Source organism: Bombyx mandarina, chromosome 12 (assembly GCF_030267445.1).
Source record: "Bombyx mandarina strain Sakado chromosome 12, ASM3026744v2".
Lineage (NCBI taxonomy): Eukaryota > Metazoa > Arthropoda > Insecta > Lepidoptera > Bombycidae > Bombyx > Bombyx mandarina.
Window position 1 is genome coordinate 2,949,895 of NC_143219.1, and position 18,212 is coordinate 2,968,106.

The 18,212-nt window shown below is 39.8% G+C and overlaps 2 protein-coding genes across 4 annotated transcripts in view; both read left to right on the forward strand.

Annotated features, from left to right (window-relative positions):
• The window catches only part of chm (lysine acetyltransferase chameau), a 30,348-nt gene extending 19,883 nt beyond the window's left edge, over nt 1–10,465 (forward strand). For all 3 annotated transcript variants that reach the window (XM_028174917.2, XM_028174919.2, XM_028174918.2), the window contains exons 9-11: nt 6,536–6,629; nt 9,746–9,999; nt 10,329–10,465. In XM_028174917.2, the coding sequence (XP_028030718.2) occupies nt 6,536–6,629; nt 9,746–9,999; nt 10,329–10,436 (456 nt within the window). In that variant the 3' untranslated portion in view covers nt 10,437–10,465. The remainder of the gene's footprint in view (nt 1–6,535; nt 6,630–9,745; nt 10,000–10,328) is intronic.
• A 619-nt stretch (nt 10,466–11,084) lies between these two features.
• LOC114243432 (uncharacterized) lies at nt 11,085–14,662 on the forward strand. The gene has a single exon (XM_028174920.2). The coding sequence runs from the start codon at nt 11,085–11,087 to the stop codon at nt 12,537–12,539; it is 1,455 nt and encodes a 484-aa protein (XP_028030721.2). The 3' UTR covers nt 12,540–14,662.
• The last annotated feature ends 3,550 nt before the right edge of the window (nt 14,663–18,212 follow it).

Sequence of the window (18,212 nt, forward strand, 5' to 3'; positions counted from 1 at the left end):
AATACAGTGGTTTTTACGGATGTTCCGTTATAACTGAACTGAACCATGCATCCGATTGACTTCGAACTTGGTATCCATGTAGAAAATACATGTACTTAATGGATAGGCTAATATTTATATGAATGTTGGACTCCCTACACCAGTTGCGGGGACGTTAATGATGAGAATCATTGTGGGGGTGAGAAATAATAATGTTAATTTTAAATGCCCAGCGAAGCGGACGGGCACAGCTAGTCTCTCTATAAAAACATAAATGATGCTAGTGAAGTCCGACCGTTGTCTAGGCAACGCGTGCTAGGAGCCTCCGCGGGAACCAAAATAGAATGCGTTGGACGTTACAGAGGATCGATATTGTAACCGCTCTCGTTCAGTATCTGAACAACTTAATAGTAAAAATCGACACTTATGCTGCCCACGTAAGGTTTATTTATAAGCCTTTGCCCGCGACTCCGTCCGCGTAAAATAGTTACTTTGGCATAACGCTAAATTATACTATGTTAAGGAGCTATTTAAACCCCTATTTTGAAATATTCTTTATTGGTGCTCCACTTGTATTGGTCTTAACGTCCTTCGACGTCCTAACGACTTCCTCAATAAATGGGCTATCTAATACTGAAATAATATCTCAAATCGGACCAGTAGTTCCTGAGATTAGCGCGTTCAAACAAACAAACAAACAAACTCTTCAGCTTTATAATATTGGTATAGATAGTCGTACTCGCCCGCTTCGCTGCGCATTTAAAATTAACATTATTATTTGTCGTCATTATTATTAGGGAGTCCAACACTGATATAAATATTAGCCTATCCATTAAGTACATTTATTTTCTACATGGATACCAAGTTTCAAGTCAATCGGATGCATGATTCAGTAGTTATAACGGAACATCCGTAAAAACCACTATAGATTTATATATTAGTATAGATAAAAAGGTCTGATCGCAACAAAAGACCCGATCTATTCGCGTTACCGCGTCTAGTGATTCTAAAAGGCCCGTTAAAGCAAATATTGATGTCGCAAAATCAAAATACCATCAGTTAAAGAGTAAACAATAAACAAGAGTCACGACCCGCAACGAATGAACGATTGAGGTAGGAGACGAAAACACAGACATATGTCTAGACTACTACACCGGTCTAGACGCGATGAATGTCTTGCATTACCATTGTTAGGGCAGGCAAATTACCATGAGATGCAAAGATAAATCTTATAACGGTATTTTTATTTATAACCCTTGTAGATTCGTTGATAAATGTTTTGTTGGGTATCTAATCAACAATGTTCTGATTAATTGTTTTCAACAATGCCTAGCCTTAAAATATTCATATCATGGTAAGGCATTTGCTTTTGTCTTTTTTTATTTTTACTGCTTAGATGGGTGGACGAGCTCACAGCCCACGTGGTGTTAAGTGGTTACTGGAGCCCATAGACATCTACGACGTAAATGCGTCACCCACCTTGAGACATAAGTTCTAAGGTCTCAAGTATAGTTACAACGGCTGCCCCACCCTTCAAACCGAAACGCATTACTGCTTCACTGCAGAAATAGGCATTGTGGTGGTCTCACAAGAGGTCCTACCGCCAGTAAAAAATTGTCTGATATTAAGGCCCACTAGACCTCTACTGCCCAGTTTTAAATATTGTTTTAGAATAGTGACTCGATCCGTGAACTATATATAAACAAGCTCAGTCGTCTAGACAGCGTGGGAACAACCGCGCCGTGTAGGGGATGATATTGAACGAAGATTCGGGTCGTTCAGCGATAAATATTTTCATCAAAAAACCGTTTGCTATCTTCTATATATTTAATACGTGAAGCAAAAACTTTGTAGCCCTTTTTACGAAAATTGCGCGGACGGAGGTGTATGAAATTTCCCACACTTATAGGGAATATAGAGAAGGAGTGCAGAATGATAATAGCTTTTTAAATTATGCATAAAAAACAAATTAAATCAATAAAAAAAAAATTACACACTACCATACTATTTGACACACACACGCATGCATACTATTTTTTTAATGTCAAACTTTTCTTATTGCTTAAAGTCTGTGATCTGGTGTTTGTCTTTATTAATATTTGTCTAAAGTGTTTTTTTGGCGACGTTTATTATTATAGAAGTATAATAGTCTTTGAAAATAGAATCATAATAGTGTACAAACTTATAATTTAAATTAATTATAGTCGTATTTCGACTACCGGGGGCCACTAGTCTATATAAAAATCAATTTGTTTATACGTATGTTTTCCATGCGTTCTTAAACCATTAATCGGATTGTGATGAAACTTGGTATAGTCGTTGTATGTATTTTGCCTTTAAAACAACGAAAGGGGGCGTGCCAGTAGTTTAAAAAAAATCTACGTTTTTCGTACAATTAACGATGCGTCACATTCGAGCGTGACCGAGTTTCACTAGTCTATACTAATATTATAAAGAGGAAAGATTTGTTTGTTTGTTTGTTTGTATTGAATAGGCTCCGAAACTACGGAACCGATTTGAAAAATGCTTTCACTGTTTGGAAGCTACACTATTTCCGAGTGACATAGGCTATAATCTATTTTGAAAAAATAATAATTAGGGATCCTTACCAAAACTCCAATAATGTAACCCAAGGTGTAAAAAAATTACTTAAAATATTCTTTACATCGCGTGCCCTGCGAAAACTATTGATGATAGAATAATGAAATGTACTACAGCTTTGTAAACACATTATTATTTACAAAAAGTGTCGCGACAGCATAATATGTCTAACTATTATAGTTACGCAATGAGTGTTCTTTTATTTAAAAAAAAAAAACCGTCAAATATCGTTGAAATTTTTGTTAGAGACCCGAGCGTAGCCGGAGCGGGCCGCTTGTGTATTAAAAAAAAAAGCTTCAGCCCACGACAAATGAGAGCTCCCCTTACATAGGTTATGCATATCGACGCTTGAACGGCAAACGTGACTAAGCGACAATGCGTGAACTTTACAGTAGACTAATTTAAAGTTGAAATACCTGAAAAAAATTATATTTTAACGAAAGGATTGAAATGAGTTTAATAGACCTAGAAATATTTTTTTTTGCGCATCCAATATGGTTATTGCCTATCATTTATGTAACAAGCAGTTATTGTCGCTTAGTCACGTTTGCCTTTCAAGCGGTCGATATGTTTGTGAGAAATATTCTTATACACGAGTGATTTGGAAACTTTTTACAATATCAAAAGATAAACAAGGCGCTGTTAGTTAATTTTATTGTTTTTCGTAATAATGCTTTTAGCAATCCAAACACCGTTTTATACGATGGGACCCTGAAGAATAATTGAATATGCAATTTCGAAAAGACACATCTCTGAAAATGTAAAATGTTCAGGAAATGAAAAAAAAACTGATTATTTTCTAAGCCAGTGTAAAATTTAAAATATTAACTTTTGAGATATATTTCAGTGTTTAATTATTATAAAATGGATGTAGGTAAGCCTCAAAACTCAACAAAAAACGTATTTGACAAAATATGCGACATGTGCCCTTTTCGAAATTACATATTCAATTGTAGGCCTGGTTTCCGTAGGGGCATCATCCTACACAGACTTTTCTAAGTTTACCGCCGCTTGGGCGTGATAAAATCAGATCCCTCCCAAGATTTTCTCTTGATTTCGAACAAAAAAAAATCATAGAAATCGCAAGGCACGAGGTCGGGGCTATATATCGACAATCCCAATTCCTAGAATTCCACTTTGTTGAGTATGCTCACGTGTTGTCCTAGTACAAAAGCATCGTCGCGAAACTCAAGAACATTTTTCAAAATAGCTGGAAATCAAATATTAGACAACACTCAAAAGAGACCACTGGTGGTAGCACGTCTTGTGAGTCCGCACGGGTAGGTACCACCACCCTGCCTATTTCTGCCGTGAAGCAGTAATGCGTTTCGGTCTGAAGGGTTTTTACCGTCGCCCATGGACTTCAGCAATACCAGGGGCAGAGCCAAGCTGCTGCCTACCGAGCCAAGCCGCTGCCTACCGCTCACCTACATCACCTACCTCATCTATTTGTCGCGCACGTACTTAATGCAAATTTAAGACTTATACGGTTTTCTCATATTAGAATTGGACTACATTGAAATGGAACCACAAGGGAAGCTACTTTCTAATATAAAAAAAAATCATCAAAATCGATTAACCCAGTCAAAAGTATGAGGTAACAAACATAAAAAAAACGTAGTAGAATTGAGAACCTCCTCCTTTTTTGAATTCGGTTAATTATCCGTTAGAAATGGGCAGGATGGCTCACAACACGCCCTACCTATTTAAAGTCAGAGGGGGGTTTCGTATATTTAACGTTTCAGGAAGTCAGAAATCACCACCCCCCTCCCCCAACCGCCCCCAGGTCATCGACCTGATGCTGCAGACTGCGCCCTCCATTCGTCTGGAATTAGGGTCTTAACCTCGGTTTAAATGCGCATTGTTATGTCTCGTTTTGAAGAGTATAATGATGGAGAGCTTATTTATAAGCTATCCGATTGATAATAAATTGCTGATCTAAGCGACATTATAATAACTCAATAAATATAGGTTGATTGATCAATTACTTTGATTGTTTTTGGGCAGTATTTTTTTCTTGGTTCCTCATTAGTTAGCGCCATCCTGCCATATTTTAAAGCGAATAAAAATCATATACCAAATTCGAATTCCTAATCGTGTAACCAATGAGGCGATTAATAAAATATTTCCACGGTGTCGTGTAGTCTCGTGTATTGTAATAAAAAACAAATATAACTTTCAAGGAACGTTAAAAATGACAGAAGAAATAAGAAATAATTCAACTCGAACGAAACTGTTATAATAATGCCGAAAACAAAAAAAAAAAAACAAAAAACCTCCGCATCGAAACCAGGCAACCAGAAATACACGCTCTATTTAATTTAGAAATCTAAACGCCTCATACTGGGAACATCGCGTTAATATCAATCGCGTTAATATCAAACGCGTCGTAGCGCTCGCGTGTTGATGCGCGCCGTGGAATTCCAACGATCACGGAAACGCTGCTCTCTACTTCTTCGACACGTTTACAGTCATTAAAAGGAATCTATAACGAGTATATTAGTATTTAACGGCCGTCTGGTGTAGTGGTAAGTGACATGGTCACTACACAAGGGGGTCGCGGGTTCGAATCCCGCCAAGGGAAGATATTTGTATGATAAATATAAATGTCTTTTCCAGGGTTATGGATGTATATTAAATATATGTATGTGTATAATAAAAATCTTCATTTATTTACGTTATCTGGTACCTGTAACACAAGTTCTTTACGAACTTATCACGGGACCAGTTAACGTGGCGTGATTGTTAGTAAATATTTATTAATACGTGAAGCGAAAACTTTGCAGCCCTTATTGGTGGTAGGACCTCTTGTGCGTCCGCACGGGTAGGTACCACCACCCTGCCTATATCTGCCGTGAAGCAGTAATGCGTTTCGGTTTGAAGGGCGGGGCAGCCGTTGTAACTATACTTGAGACCTTAGAACTTATATCACGAGGTGGGTGGCGCATTTACGTTGTAGATGTCTATGGGCTCCAGTAACCACTGAACACCAGGTGGGCTGTGAGCTTGTCCACCCATCTAAGCAATAAAAAAATCCTTTTTTGCCAAAATTGCGCGAACGGAGGACTACAAATATCCCACCCTTATAGAGAATATAGAGAAGGAGTGCAGAACGCTAATATGTTAGCATGAACGAGTATTTGACTTACACACGCATGCTCTTTTGTTTATTGTCAAAATTTTGTTAATGTTTAGGATCTGTGGGCAAATTGAGAATATATTAATATTGTTTGTTTTTAATATTATTTGTCTACAGTGTAGTCTTGGCAAAATATGTGATTATAGTAATATAATAAAAGCCTTTGACGTTGTAGATGTCTATGTGCTCCAGTAACCAATTAACACCAGGTGGGCTGTGAGCTCGTCTACCCATCTAAGCAATAAAAATAAAATAGAACCATATATAATGTACAAACTTATAATATCAATTAATTATAGTCGAATTTCGACTACTGGGGGACCACTAGTTAAACGGAATTAGACAGGACCTCGCGATCGAATTAAAAAGGCATCATGAGATTCTTCAGTGTAGACACGTCTTCAACAATTCAGTTTAAGTTTTGACCTGAAATCTCAAGGAGGGCCGTGCGGCATTCAGATTCCCGCATGGGCACTTAACACCCAGTGGGCTTTGAGTTCGTCTACCCTTGTAATTAAGTGGGTAGACGATACAATGAAATCTACCCGCGCGTCTCAAAATAGCTCTAATATTTATTACTGTCAGATTCAATGATTTGAAAATTTAATAGATTTTTTTATATTTTTTTATTGCTTAGATGGATCGACGAGCTCACAGCCCACCTGGTGTTAAGTGGTTACTGGAGCCCATAGACATCTAAAACGTAAATGCGCCACCCACCTTGAGATATAAGTTCTAAGGTCTCAAGTATACTAGAAGTATACTAGAATGTTCTAGCAGGACAAAAAAAAATTTAACATTAATAATTTGTTACAGGAAAAGAATTCGTTCCTGAATTACAACGTGTCATGTATCTTGACGCTACCGCCGTATCAAAGGCAAGGCTATGGCAGATTATTGATCGACTTCAGTGAGTATTTCTACTACATATATATAATTTGTAAGGTGTCTCTTGACCGACATTAAAATGACTTAGGCGCAATCCGGATTTTAAAGTTTAATACCATTTAATGTGTCGTCAAAACCTTCAGGGTCTACCCTTGGTATGGTATTCGTAACCTTATTTCATTTGGGGCTTAGCTCGTTTAATCCTATCCATATTTGCAAAAAGCCAGTATTGTTTCTTAGTCCTTAGACCCGTCCTATCCTGCTTTCATTGGACTAGACACTCGGACGCAGCTACCGTAAATGCCATCACCCACCTTGAGATATAAGTGCAAGGCCTCAATTGTACAATATTACAATTGTATCATACAACGATGTGGCAGTAGCTATCTTGGAAGAAAAGTATTTTATAGATGCCTAAATCTCGCTAACAACATTTTCAAGATAAGCTTGCATATTTACGAGTTGAGCTCTGACCAGATTCGGACTATCAGTCTATCAAGCGATAGCACTCGCCCGGTGGAAGCTGTTCTCTTTGTCTTTCTAAATTCTTGATAAATAACGTGTGTAATATGAAGTCATCAAATTATTATTGCGTAATAACTAGTAGGACGGTTTTTTTTTTTTATTACTTAGATGGGTGGACGAGCTCACAGCCCACCTGGTGTAAAGTGGTTACTGGAGCCCATGGACATCTACAACGTAAATGCGCCACCCACCTTGAGATATAAGTTCTAAGATCTCAGTATAGTTACAACGGCTGCCCCACACTTCAAGCCGAAACGCATTACTGCTTCACGGCAGAAATAGGCAGGGTGGTGGTACCTACCCGCGCGGACTGACAAATGGTCCTACCACCATACCACAAGTTTGTAAGCTCGCACGAATGGGTACAATTAGTCTGTGTATTTCTGGAACAGTAGGGCAGTTTATATACAATAGACCTGAAAGCTTATCCTCTTATCTCAAAGGCGATTGGAAGCATTCATTCTGTGGTGATATGTATGGTTTTGGGTAACTCCTTCACACCAGTGTGCTTAGCGCGAGTTTTTTAACGTCCTCGATAGCGTAAAAGTTAACTCAAATTTGTATGCAGTTCGAACAGCGCCCCTAGCGGCAAACGAAGGCAAACGTTCCAACTCCATACAAATTTGAGTTAACTTTTACGCTATCGAGAACGGTAAAAGACTCGCACTAGGCACACAGGTCGGCGGTGAGGTCGTACACTAAAATCTAATACAATAAAAAATGCCGAAAACAAATAGACTAATCACAGGCCGGTAAGTAAAAATTTACAATTCACTCGCACGTCACCTGTGCGGTCAAATCGTGACCCTCCAAAGGGCTGGGGTGTGTGTCGTCTCCCCGGGGGCGTTGACCTCGATCGATGCACTGCAGTATAGATCGGACCGCCGTCTAGACATCCCCGCCCCCACGACGGGACCTAACCCACGAAATATTGGCGTGAGGCGCTTCCGACGGGGGAGAAAACGCGGTTATTGTTAAACGTGTATCAGTTATAAGTGCTTCTGTACGGTTTAATTAGTGCTTATATAATTTAACTGGCGATCGCTCGACGATCGAAATTCCGTAAACATAGATAATATACATAAATTAGTTATAGATAAGCAACTCAAGCATTCAACAAAAATGTTTATGGGCATCCGCCACTAGATGGCGTCGCTCCGATTAGTTTCTCATTGCTCCTGTAGATGGCAGTAACATATTACCTATCCTATATTCTATTTTTAATGAAGGATTTTGAAAATTTTCCGATATCACAAATTGATAAAATTTAATCAATTTGTCTATAACAAATAAAGCCTTGTATAATTTTTTATTTCTTATTTTCTGTGTTTAGTTATACAATAATTAAATGCCTTAACTTTAACAACATATAAGTGTAGGGGCAACCGCTACAAGATGTCGCTAGTTTCCACACAAAAAAATATTTGTCTTAAAGTTTCAGGGCCCTGACCGTAAACATCTACGCCTCAAGATATAGATTCGTTTCTATTGATAATAATATTATATATTTTCAAAATTTTAATTGATAACACTAAATCTCACTAAAAGATTTTGAACTGTTTTTTTTAATTGTCTATTTATATACAGATTTTTAGTTTTTGGATTTCATAATTGAATTTGTGTGTATTAAAATATATTTTATGTAGCCCGGAAATGTATTTACGTCACTAGTAGTCACATGTAGGGTAGAAGAAAAAAACACATTGAATGATATTTTATAACCTATTGGTATAACACAAATAACCTATAGAGTAGAAAAGTTGTTAGGCTAATGTGATTTATATTTCGTACTGCAATCTCAGAAGAAATGTAATTGACGTTAGGACAATTCTTAATTACCTAATAGACCTAGACCTAGCTAGACCTGAACCTTATGCCGGCTCTGTGTCAATCAAAAACTTGCATTAAATAGTATTAACAGGATGACCCTAATTAAAAAATACTGCGAAGCAATAAAACAGTATAAATAAAATATGCAGAAACAGAAGGAATATAATACAAATGTTAATACCGAACATAACTTGAACTGTTCAATTCGGAAGCTATATTTTTAGAAGACATAACGGCTAACAAAATAAATTCTGAAAAAAAATATACAAATATAAAATTCTTGGCACCCTCTGGTATAATCTATACTAATATATAAATCTACTATGGTTTTTACGGATGTTCCGTTATAAATAATGAACTATGCATCGATTGACTTGAAACTTGTTATCCATGTAGAAAATACATGTCATTGTACTTAATGGATGGGCTAATATTTATATGAGTGTTGAACTCCATAATAATAATGACAATAATTAATAATGTTAATTTTAAATGCCCAGCGAAGCGGGCGAGTACGGCTCGTAACTTTATATTGATGAACGACATTTTGTCGGGCAAGCACTAAGTAATTTCCTACGTTCTTCATTTATCTTTCTTTACAAGCTACCCATACAAATTTTATAGCTAACACGAACGAATCTCTAATAAGATAAACTACCAAATAATTTGCATTTGTTTAAAAAAACGAATGTTCTGTTTTCCTTAAATTAGAGTGCCAATAATAGTATAGTCTACTAGTGCATTTATTGCTTAAATGACGTTTAAATATTATTCAATTACTAGGTTACCTACTGACTAAGGTAGAAGGTAAGGTGGGCTCTCCGGAAACTCCACTCTCCGATCTCGGCCTGATCTCCTACCGGTCGTACTGGAAGGAAGCTTTGCTGAAGAGACTGTGTAGCGCTTCGGGGTCCACGCTATGTATCCGAGATCTGAGTAAAGACTTGGCTATAGCATCGTCGGATATAGTTTCCACGCTGCAGGAGCGAGGGCTCATGAAATATTGGAAGGGCAAGCATATTGTCCTAAAGAAACAGGTTAGTTTAGTTATAAAGTTTTTTTTTATTGCTTAGATGGGTGGACGAGCTCACAGCCCACCTGATGTTAAGTAGTTACTGGAGGCCATAGACATCTACAACGTAAATGCGCCACCCACCTTGAGATATAAGTTCTAAGGTCTCAGTATAGTTACAACGACTGCCCCACCCTTCAAACCGAAACGCATTACTGCTTCACGGGAGAAATACGCAGGGTGGTGGTACCTACCCGCGCGGACTCACAGGAGGTCCTGCCACCAGTAAAAAATTAGAGTGGTTCCGTATTAATTAGAGTGGTTCCGTATATGACGTGTTGTGTCGCGACGCAGGAGGTGCTGGAGGAGGCGATGCGGCGGGCGGGGCGCGCGCGGTGCGTGGAGCCGGCGTGCCTGCGCTGGTGGGCGGGCGGCGGCGGGGGCGGCGGGGCGGCGCGCTGACGGCGGCCGCGGCCCGGCAGCAGCGCGGCGCGGGCGCTGCTCTAGGGCGCGCTGGGCCCGCAGCTCCGCCGCTTGTCGCGTGCGGCGCTGCGTCTGCCCTTCCGCCATCGCTCCTGCGCCAACTGCCGCACGCACACGCACAGCTTCCGGGAAATCGCCAAACTCATATACAAACTTATCGACGGGGAATACCTGCCCTGCGCCGACGCCGACGCCCTCATAGAATCGTTACAAGACTTATTCGACAAAGTGATACAGCGGCACCGTCGCGGCCTCGAGCTCCGCGCCGCTCGCAGCGCCGCCGACGACGCGGCCGCTGAAAACGTTAATTCGACTTCGACGCAACAAAACTCGACTACGAAATCGCCAGGACCGGGGACGAGTCCGACTCCGGCGCCCGGCTGCTCGAGTCCGCAGCCCTCGTGTTCCACCAGCAGGCTGTCGAACTCCGAGCGACAACCGTCGTGCTCTAGTCCGAAGCCGACGTGCTCGTCAGATGTACTAGCAGACTTTACTTTACCACTGGCACCGTCTAGCACGGAGTCTCCGTTCTCGACTCCTCGACAGACGCGCTCCAACACGCAACTGTCGAGTTCGAAGGAATTACCGACGGGTTCAACACTGTCACTTCCGTGTTCTCTCTCGCAAATGCTGTCCACAATTTCACGTTCGAGTAGCGCGACTGACTCCTTAGCGCGGGCGACCTCGCGCTCGGCCAGCCTGAACTCCCTCACGACGCTGTCGAGTCGGCGCTCGGAGACGACGCGGTCGCGCTCGGAGTGCACGGGGTCACGCTCAAGGTCACAGTCGACAAACTCGAGTCAGCCCTCACCCTGCTTCACTCCACGCTCGCCGAGCGCTAGTTCACTATCAGCATGCATGAGTCCACATTCGCCATGTTCTAGCCCAGAACCGAAGAGCTCAAAGCCCCAATCAAGGTGCTCCAGTCCGAAGCCAACTTGCTCGAGTCCAGAATTAGTGTGGTCAGTTCCGCTACCAACTTGCATAACGCCGCCGGCACACTTGAACCTACCGCCGCCTTACTCGAAACTATTACCGGCAAACTTAGATCCACCACCAGCAAACAGGAGTCCACCAGCAGAAAACTCAGATCCATTACCGTTAAACTCGGAACCATTACCAGCTGACCCGAATCCATTGACAACAAACTCCAATCTAATACCGGAAAATTTGAACAAACCGTCAACGTCTGGATCCACAGACACTCAACCGGCACCAGCGAGCTTGGAAACACCGACTGTTTCATCAAATGCGCCTACAGTTTCGACGACTATCCAAGCAACGTGCTCTCAATCGTCTCCAAAATCGACTAGTACTTTTTCAACTACAGCCTCTGCATCCACGTCCGAACCCTACGTAACGTTGGCCACATCTCCCATATACTGCGATACGCCGCCAGGCTCCTGCAGTGCAGTCACAGAACGCCCCGACACGCCTCCGATATCCCAAACACCCCCATTATCCTCTAATACCCCTATCGCATCCAAAACACAACCGTTGCCTTCGAAAACCCTCCCCGCACAGTACAACGCGCGCGCAGTATCTTATTACGCGCCCCCAGTGTTTTACAACCGAACCCCGTCGTCTTTAAAATCGTCACACGGATATTCCAGTACGTCCCAAGTGTCGACCAAGAAAATCGCGGTGTCTTCGAAGACACCTTCGGCAACATCAAGTACAACCCGAATTGGATCATACACCGCAGCGGCGTGTTCTTATACACCATCAGCTAATTCCAACACATTGTCGAATCCTATACGTCAAAGGAACTACCCAATTCCACCACCGGACTACTCGAGTCCTCCACCGGGCTGCCGAGTGAGTGTCTTGGGTACTACGGGCTCGGACAACCAGAGCGCGACACCGGCTCGCTCGACCCAGCAATTACCATGTCCGGTGCCGCCGCCCGACTACTCGGTGCCACCGCCGACGTACCCATCCATCCGGTTATCCGGGTCGCGACCACCTCGCCCCGGCCAACCCGGGTACGTGAGGCCGACGGTTCGACCGTTCCGAATGAATTTCGGCTCGCGAACAAGGACCGGATTCAAACAGTTTTACCCGAGATTTCCAAAATACTGATTCGAAACGAGATATTTGATTTTCTCGAACCGTCTACCGAATTGTGACTAGTTTTTATGAAATGCGATTTTCCAATGACTGTTCAGTGTGTGCAAGACTTGAGAACAAACAATATGTGTTAGTGTATTTGTTTATAGTATTTTCGTGCGTGTAATATGCAATCAGGCAATATGCGAATGAACAATAACGGTTCTGTGGCCATAATATTTATTATGTGCCGTAATATAAATAAATGTATACAAAATATATAAATAAACTATTTTTATTCATGTTTAAAATACATACATCCATGAATAAATAAAAATATATAATCGATTCTGTAAAATTAGAGATGTTCCATATTAATCTATTAGAACGGTGAAATTTGTTTTGTATTAATTTGTGTGTAAATGTTTCGTGGACGTGGTTAAGCAAAACGGAACCATGCAATTGTTGGAAGTTTAAATGATGATTTTCTTGTAGAAAGTGTTATATGTCGTCAGAGTTAAAATGCTAATTTTTAAAGTTGTTCACAAGGAAATTAGCTGTCTCAAATGACACGTTTATATTGTTAACATTTTTTTCATGGATGTGTTTTGCATAGCCCCGTCCATATATTGCTTTATCGTTTTAAATAGAGCAATATAATCAATCAAATATATTATTCCAGTTTTGAATTAATCGTAAAACAAAGTGTAAATAACAATTACTGCAAACTAACAAGAACGGTTCGAATCATTTCAAATGCGCATGACCCAGCGGTTATAAACGCGCACTTCGGGGACTAAGAGGTCGCGACTTCGAGACTGGGCATGCTTAAACGTGTTTTTAATTGATTTATAAAAGAAAAAAAATGCGTAACATGACACATAAAATTCGCTAGTGCTCACAGTTGGCACTAGACGGCAGCCGTTCCACATTGAATTGGCATTGTTAATGGCATCGGCAACATGAGGCGGTTAACAACAGGCGGACAGAGGTCTGCCAGGGTAGGGTGAGAAGCGTCGGGAGTTATAGTTGTGAGTTTTGTAGAGATTGTGTATTGTTATGATACATCTGTGCTGAGTTGTGTTCAATCAGAGGGCGGGAGACTGGCAGTGAACTTGGCATTGTTGATGTCATTAGCTGGTCGTGTTTTAATTTTATTTAAAACTAATCATTAGCGACTTGAGTCGTTTGTAAATTTTCGTTTTGAATTGAATTCGGAATGTGAAAATAATAAAATTAATGTTATTATTATTTTTATTTAATCGAAAAAGTGAATTGATGAATTTCGAAATGTTTTTATAAAAACCATTTTGCAGTAAATAAAATGTAAGTAGTTCAATTTGTAAATAATAATCTTAATTAAGCTAAGATTTATTGTAATAAGGGATTTATATTTTTTAGTACTTCAGCTGTAATTGGGATAAGGTTTTAATTATGATTATTATTATTACTTTAATCGCTCTTTTGAGCCAGAGATTGTCCTGGCTGGTTTGAAGCTCGGTAAGTGCCACTGTGCCGTCACGTGGCTGCTCACGAATGCTCACGGCTGGGAGGTCTCCCGGCAACAGTAAGTTGAGGATTCCATTGCGTGTCTCTGATCATTAGTCCTTTTCTAAAGCGACCGTTAGAGCGAGACAGAGGATCTTTTCCGACACAGTTGCCGTGGTATTTGTAGCCAGGATATCTCTTTGAATCAAGGATATATGTACACCCTTGGAGTTTTCTGTAATATACTATAATATATTAAACTAAAACATTGTATCTCAACTTTTTACGCTTCAATAAATGTAAATAAAACATAATATATATGTCAATCTGCAAACTGTTTCTCCAAGTTTCTAACTGTCACCTATAATAAATTCCACATAAAAATATGTATGCTACAATTTTGGATGTCTTTAAAAGTGGAATGTTTGTTAATAATGCGTTATATGGTTTCACAGCTGACATAATGAACCATAGAAATGACATTCAGGAATGTGTTTCTGACGATCCAGTGGCCATTCATTTGAAATATAAAAATATGAATAAAACTTTATGTTTGTAATGTAAATACAAGATTCACGAGCTTCTAATATTCAGTGTATGATATAAATAATTTACTCTGTTCTTATTGATACAAAAAAAAAATTAAAAATAAACTTGGTTCGAAAAAATGTAGTCGGATTTTCATTTACTATTTTTATAATAATAATAATAATAATTACTGGGAAAAAATTAAGCACGGTCGTTCGGCCCTAATTTAAGATTCCCTGTGTTATGGATACCAAAGACTGATAAACATACATATTTTATATACATTTAAACATATACGTATATAGATACCCTTTCATCGTGGCCGCCGGCAACTACATTCCCGATCCTGCGGACCGAATGGTAAACAGTCGACGTCGCCCAAAACACTTCATTTCGGATCCTCCCGATCCACTAACGGTGCTTTTAGGTACCCGAAGCACCGGTCATCGCTCACGTCGAACCCATCTCTTGCGACGAAGGGCTCTGCAAGTAAATTAACCCACAAACAGCCCACTGAGTGTCTCACCGGATCTTCTCAGTGGGTCGCGTTTCCGACCGGTAGATTCTGCGAAGCACAACTCTTGCTAGTGTTCGTATTAGCAACAATATCAGGCTTGAGCCCCGTGAGCTCACCTACTCGCCCGGTGACGCAAGGTCTCTCAAGATCATCAGCTTAGGTAGGATTAAAAATATATAGATAACTAGCGACCCGCCCTCGCTTCGCTTCGGAAACTGTAATTTATTACTGATTTCTCCACTATTTAATGGATGTTATTATACATGTAAACCTTCCTCTTCAATCACTATCTATTAAAAAAACCCGCATCAAAATCCGTTGCGTGGGTTTAAAGATTTAAGCATACATAGGGCTATAGGGACAGAGAAAGTGACTTTGTTTTATACTATGTAGTGATAAACACCCAGACAAAGAGTAAACGAATCTGTTCATCGCACAGTGTTTGCCCGATGTGGGAATCGAACACACGACCCTCAGCGCAATAGTCAGGACCGCTAACTATTGCACCAGCGAGTCTGTCAAAAAAGTTCTATGAAAAAGTAGTTAGTCAATAATCGTTTACGTAATGTTTATGCACGATATATACGAGGAAGATCGCCTATGAGACTGACTGACTGAGTGAAATCCGCGTCCTGAACCTGCTCAGGTAGGTACCATCATCCTGCCTATTTCTGCCGTGTAACAGCAATGCGTTTTGCTTTGAAGGGCGGGGCAGCCGTTATATTGTAAAACTGAGACTTAGAACTCGTGTCTCAAGGTGGGTGGCGGCATTTACGTTGCTGATGTCTTTGAGCTCCTATAACACTTAGCACCAGGTGCTCCGTGAGCGCATCCACCGATCAAAGTAAACAAAAGACAATAGCTTGGTTAAAAATTTTTTTACTGCGCTGCGGGTAGGCAGGTACCTACTTGCTTGCGTATTTTCTTTTTTCACAGTCTGGCAATCTGCTTGTTACGATGTCAATGTATCTAGTATATAGTTTATAAATATTTAATTGTGTGGAATGAAATGAAGTCGATTTATCTGAAATAATAATAAATCTGGATGAGATTAATTAAATTATTATCAATGAGACATGCTGAGACGAACTGAAATAATATCCCAGTAAAATGGTCAGCGCACTTTTTGAAGGTATCTGAAAAGCCAAGTAGAGGGACAATGGACATTGCTTCATTTTACACAAACACTAAACAGTTACAGTAGATTGGAGGGAATAGGGACTAGAGGTAGAATAGGGACAAATCTGGGATGTCACAATACTTTCGTTGAGTTCTTTGATTTAACTTTGTTGAACTGAAAATGACTTTTATTTAGTGTTTAAGAATATGAAATAATTTAACTTAGTCATCAAAGTTTGTCACTCATTAGAGATATTAAAAAGTTAATTACCTAAAGTTAGGTACCTACCTAACAACTAAATAGTGCCAGCCTTATCGAAAAACTATTGTCCCCATACGTAACCTGATTCACCCCAACGCCAAGGTGAATGGGGTCCAAGTAGGCAGCGGCTTGGCTCTGCTTCCGGAATTGCTGAAGTCCATGGGCGACGGTAACCACTTACCATCTAGTGGGCCGTACGGCCGTCTGCCTGCAAAGGCAATAAAAAAAAAACAACACAGTAAAAAAAAATTCGCCCCTCGCGTTCCCGCCGAAATTATCCTGTTGACATCTCATGACGTATCCTACGATGTTGCCAATGAATATAGAAACGCCTATAAAATAATAAATGTACAAAATAGTATCGATGTTTCGAGTGTTTTACCCTAACGTGTTGCACGAAGCGTGATCGAGTCGTAAAACGAAGTATTTTTATACTGTCTATGAAATAAATAATTGTGAAATGAAACCACGTCATGTTTTATGCGCGTTATTTGTGTGCTAATTAACTACATTTTATTTCCAGAGATCTACACAGTCGCTAATAGACATCTAGAATTTAATCCCAAACAAACTGCTATTTATTATGCACATTTGAGAAGGTGATATCAACTTGAAGAATGTTAGTTGCAGGTAAAGACGCTACATTGTTTTGAGGTTTTCATGTAGAAAGCCTTTTACGAATCATGTGTCAAGCAATTACTGAAGCCAGTACATTAAAGCAAACTGTGCACCGTTCAACATAAAAAAAGATTAACCGACATAAAAAAAAAACAGATTATCTATTCATATAATATCATATCTATTACCACTGTCAAAATTTTTGCACCTATGTACCTACCTTTTACTATACCTACTTATGAAATCTCTATTTTCCATGGGAGTGCTTTGAGAAAGTCCTCGAGATGTTCCCTTCGTCTACCTTTTTATGAACGCAACTCCCGCCATCAGAGCTGGGTTTATTTATACTATCAAAAAGCGGTGCATTCATCCACGGTGCGCTTCCAGAAAACTTTTTTAGTATGAATTTCCCCTCACGGTGCTTCCTGAGATTACTCAACGCTAGGGCAGCGACTCGGCTTTGCGCCTAACATTGCTGATGTCCATGAACTACGGTAACCACTCACTGGTCTTATTACGCGTCCTCCTACAATGAAAATAAATAAAGAAGTGAAAAATAACCATAATGTTTCAAGAGTACAGGAGATTGACAGTAGATTTATAATTATAACGTATTATATTATCTGTTCACAGTCGCTATTACGTAGTGCTCTACCTATTATCACTTTAATTACTCGTGACGTCATCATAATGCCGTTGAACTCTGCAACGTCAAGGTCTTGTACTTTTGAACATTTTTTTTTTTATTTAGTTACAAACCCAGTTCTCGATTTTTTGTGCTTATCAACAGCTCAGAGCTAGAGATTTCAATATCCATGAATAGTAGAAGCTAGATAGCCGCTATAAGTACGTCTCATTTGGATGCAAAAATATTAAAGTTGTGTCTACGTTAAATGATTGCATATTGATTGGTATAACATGCATTTTATGTTATTTAAACTGGCTTTATTTTGTGGGAACATTATTAACGAAATGTAAATTTTGTTTGTAAGTTCATAGTATAGGATACTCTGACTTTGGTTTTTGTACGTAAAAGATCAAATCGTACTATGAAAATTACAGTTTATACAATTTAAAGTTTTCGTACTGGAACCGATGAAATACGGGTCCAAACTATGATTTAATTCTTCTACTATTTACATGTTTAAAACAAAGCAATACAAAACAAAAATAG